The following is a 2,111-nucleotide window of genomic DNA, read 5'->3' on the forward strand; positions in this document are numbered from 1 at the left end:
GCCATATAGCCTGAGAGGACCACGATTTTCTTCCAGTTGCATCACGTATTCGGCATCGATCCTCTCAGGGAGCAACTTTTGAATAGATGGCCATAATAATAACTTGTGAGCAGCAGTAGTGTGTTCTATTGGAATGGACAGCTCCCCAGCATCAAGGTCCTGCAACTCTTTATACTCCTCTGAAATCCGGGTTTCGTCGCCGTCCACAGTAGAGAAAGCCCGATCCACGTCCGCCTCTCTCGGAAGCTTAGCAGGGCCTTGGGTTTCCGGTAGTCTGGCATTTGGTGAGTTAAAATTCGCATTTGCCTCCACTTTTCCAGGAGGAGTCAAATGGCTCAGTTTTCTTGGGGCAGTAGAACCGGCCATAGCATCCATTTGCGACTTAACATCAGCCAAAAGAGTTTTCATCTCATATAGTTGTTTCATAAGCTCTTCTCTGGTAGCTTTTTCTGTCTCCTCCTGTCGGTCTATTCTTTCAACGATGATCTGAGTTGACCTTTCTTGCCTTTGCAAACAGATTCACGTCAGGTTTCTAGGACCTCGCTGCATAATTGAGGAGTATTTCATAAACTTACTTCTGAGGAGGCACATCCTTGTAGACGCAGGGAACATTACTTTCTTTGCAATGGCTGCAAGCTGGCCGACCTTCATCGCATTTCGCTTTCCGTGAACGGCATTGGTCGCATGCCTACAACCCATTAGATGGCTCTAATGAAACAGGGATAAATAGAAAGAATACCTGCTGAGCTCGTGTTGTCCTTCGTTGGCGGTTCGCTAGAGGCAACCCAGCCTGTGTAATAAAATAACTGTTCGTTTCGTATAATCCCGGAGTAGGAGCCATATGGCCTCCAGGGGCATATGGCTGTGAGGCAGGTATTGGCTGCATTGGATCCCCGTGGGAGTACATGGGTACTCCGTGAGTTTCGCCGTTTGGATGACGCCCATCCGGAGGGTAAGGCATACGTGGTTGTTGAAATTTGTTAGGTCCAGGTGGGTGTCCAGCTTGTTGGTGCGGTGGTTGCGGGTGCTGCGCTTGTTCTTGGGAGCAATTCACAGGCCGATAAGTTCCAGGCGGTGGTTGAGGCTCTGTGCGAGTGTGAGGAGGCGCTGTGATGCTACCAGGTCGTCCATATGTCACTTCTGCAGGGCCATGCGGGTTGGCTCGTGGTGGCGCGATGTAGACATGCGGTGCACGCGGAGTCTCCCCGTGTTGTTCCGGGTTGGAGCCGTCATAATTATTATATGGGCGCCACCCGGGTTCGAACTGGCCTCGAACAGGGGCAGTCAGGAGATGACCAGGCTGAGATGATGGTGAAGTCCGCGTTTTGGACTTGACCTCTGTTGTAATTTCCATCACTTAATCTGTCTACCAAGCCCAGACCATCTACAGACCTTCTATAACCAACGTCTATCACACTGGAATATCCAACATCAAACACACAAACCCCAGAAAACTGGCAGCATGGTGTATTTACAGAATCGCTCTCTGTGTGAGAAAAATGGAAGGGTCTAGAGGATCGCAGGGACGTCGGGCCTTGTAGACATAGAATTTTGCTTAAAACCAAATACTACTTTCAGGCGTACATGTACCGGTATTATTTGATCGGTTGCTGTGAAGCAAAATAAAACTTGGAAAAAAAAAAAAAGATCAGTCTCTACGTATAATATCGGCCTGAGAGGAAAATGGGAAACATGTGTTGTTGGAGGAACAGGAATTCTATCATTACCTGCAACAGCCTGACAGCAAAGTGATGAGGAACCCAGAAGATTTGGCTTTTTGACTCCTTGGTTGAGGCTCGGGAAGTTACCCACAGGACGCCGCACAGGAAGATTCCCGCTTGCCGCTTCAATTCCCACGGAAACTGCTGGTAAACAAACAAAAGCCGCAGAACTGGAGACTAAGGATGTCGATTGCGTCGATATGGGATTACTGTCACAGAGGGGTTAGGCGGCAGAAACTCGGAGAGTTGAAATGGAGGGGGATGTGTACCCAACCAAGGTGGCAGCAGCTGTGAAGTTTAGATAGGGCGAACCGGTGCACCAGCAAAATGCTAAGAAAACACAGCACGGTCCGCTGAAGGTAAAAGGGTAATAATAAGCATCTACAATAG

The 2,111-nt window shown here is 48.8% G+C and overlaps 1 protein-coding gene across 1 annotated transcript; it reads right to left on the reverse strand.

Moving 5' to 3' along the window:
* Nucleotides 1-41: 41 nt before the first annotated feature.
* On the reverse strand, nt 42-1,354 carry HCAG_07406 (predicted protein; the record flags this gene model as incomplete). Its single annotated transcript, XM_001537934.1, has 4 exons — nt 42-75; nt 104-505; nt 576-688; nt 740-1,354. The coding sequence occupies 4 exons, from the start codon at nt 1,352-1,354 to the stop codon at nt 42-44; spliced, it is 1,164 nt and encodes a 387-aa protein (XP_001537984.1).
* Nucleotides 1,355-2,111: the final 757 nt, after the last annotated feature.

Source organism: Histoplasma capsulatum, genomic scaffold (assembly GCF_000149585.1).
Source record: "Histoplasma capsulatum NAm1 scaffold_8 genomic scaffold, whole genome shotgun sequence".
NCBI lineage: Eukaryota > Fungi > Ascomycota > Eurotiomycetes > Onygenales > Ajellomycetaceae > Histoplasma > Histoplasma mississippiense.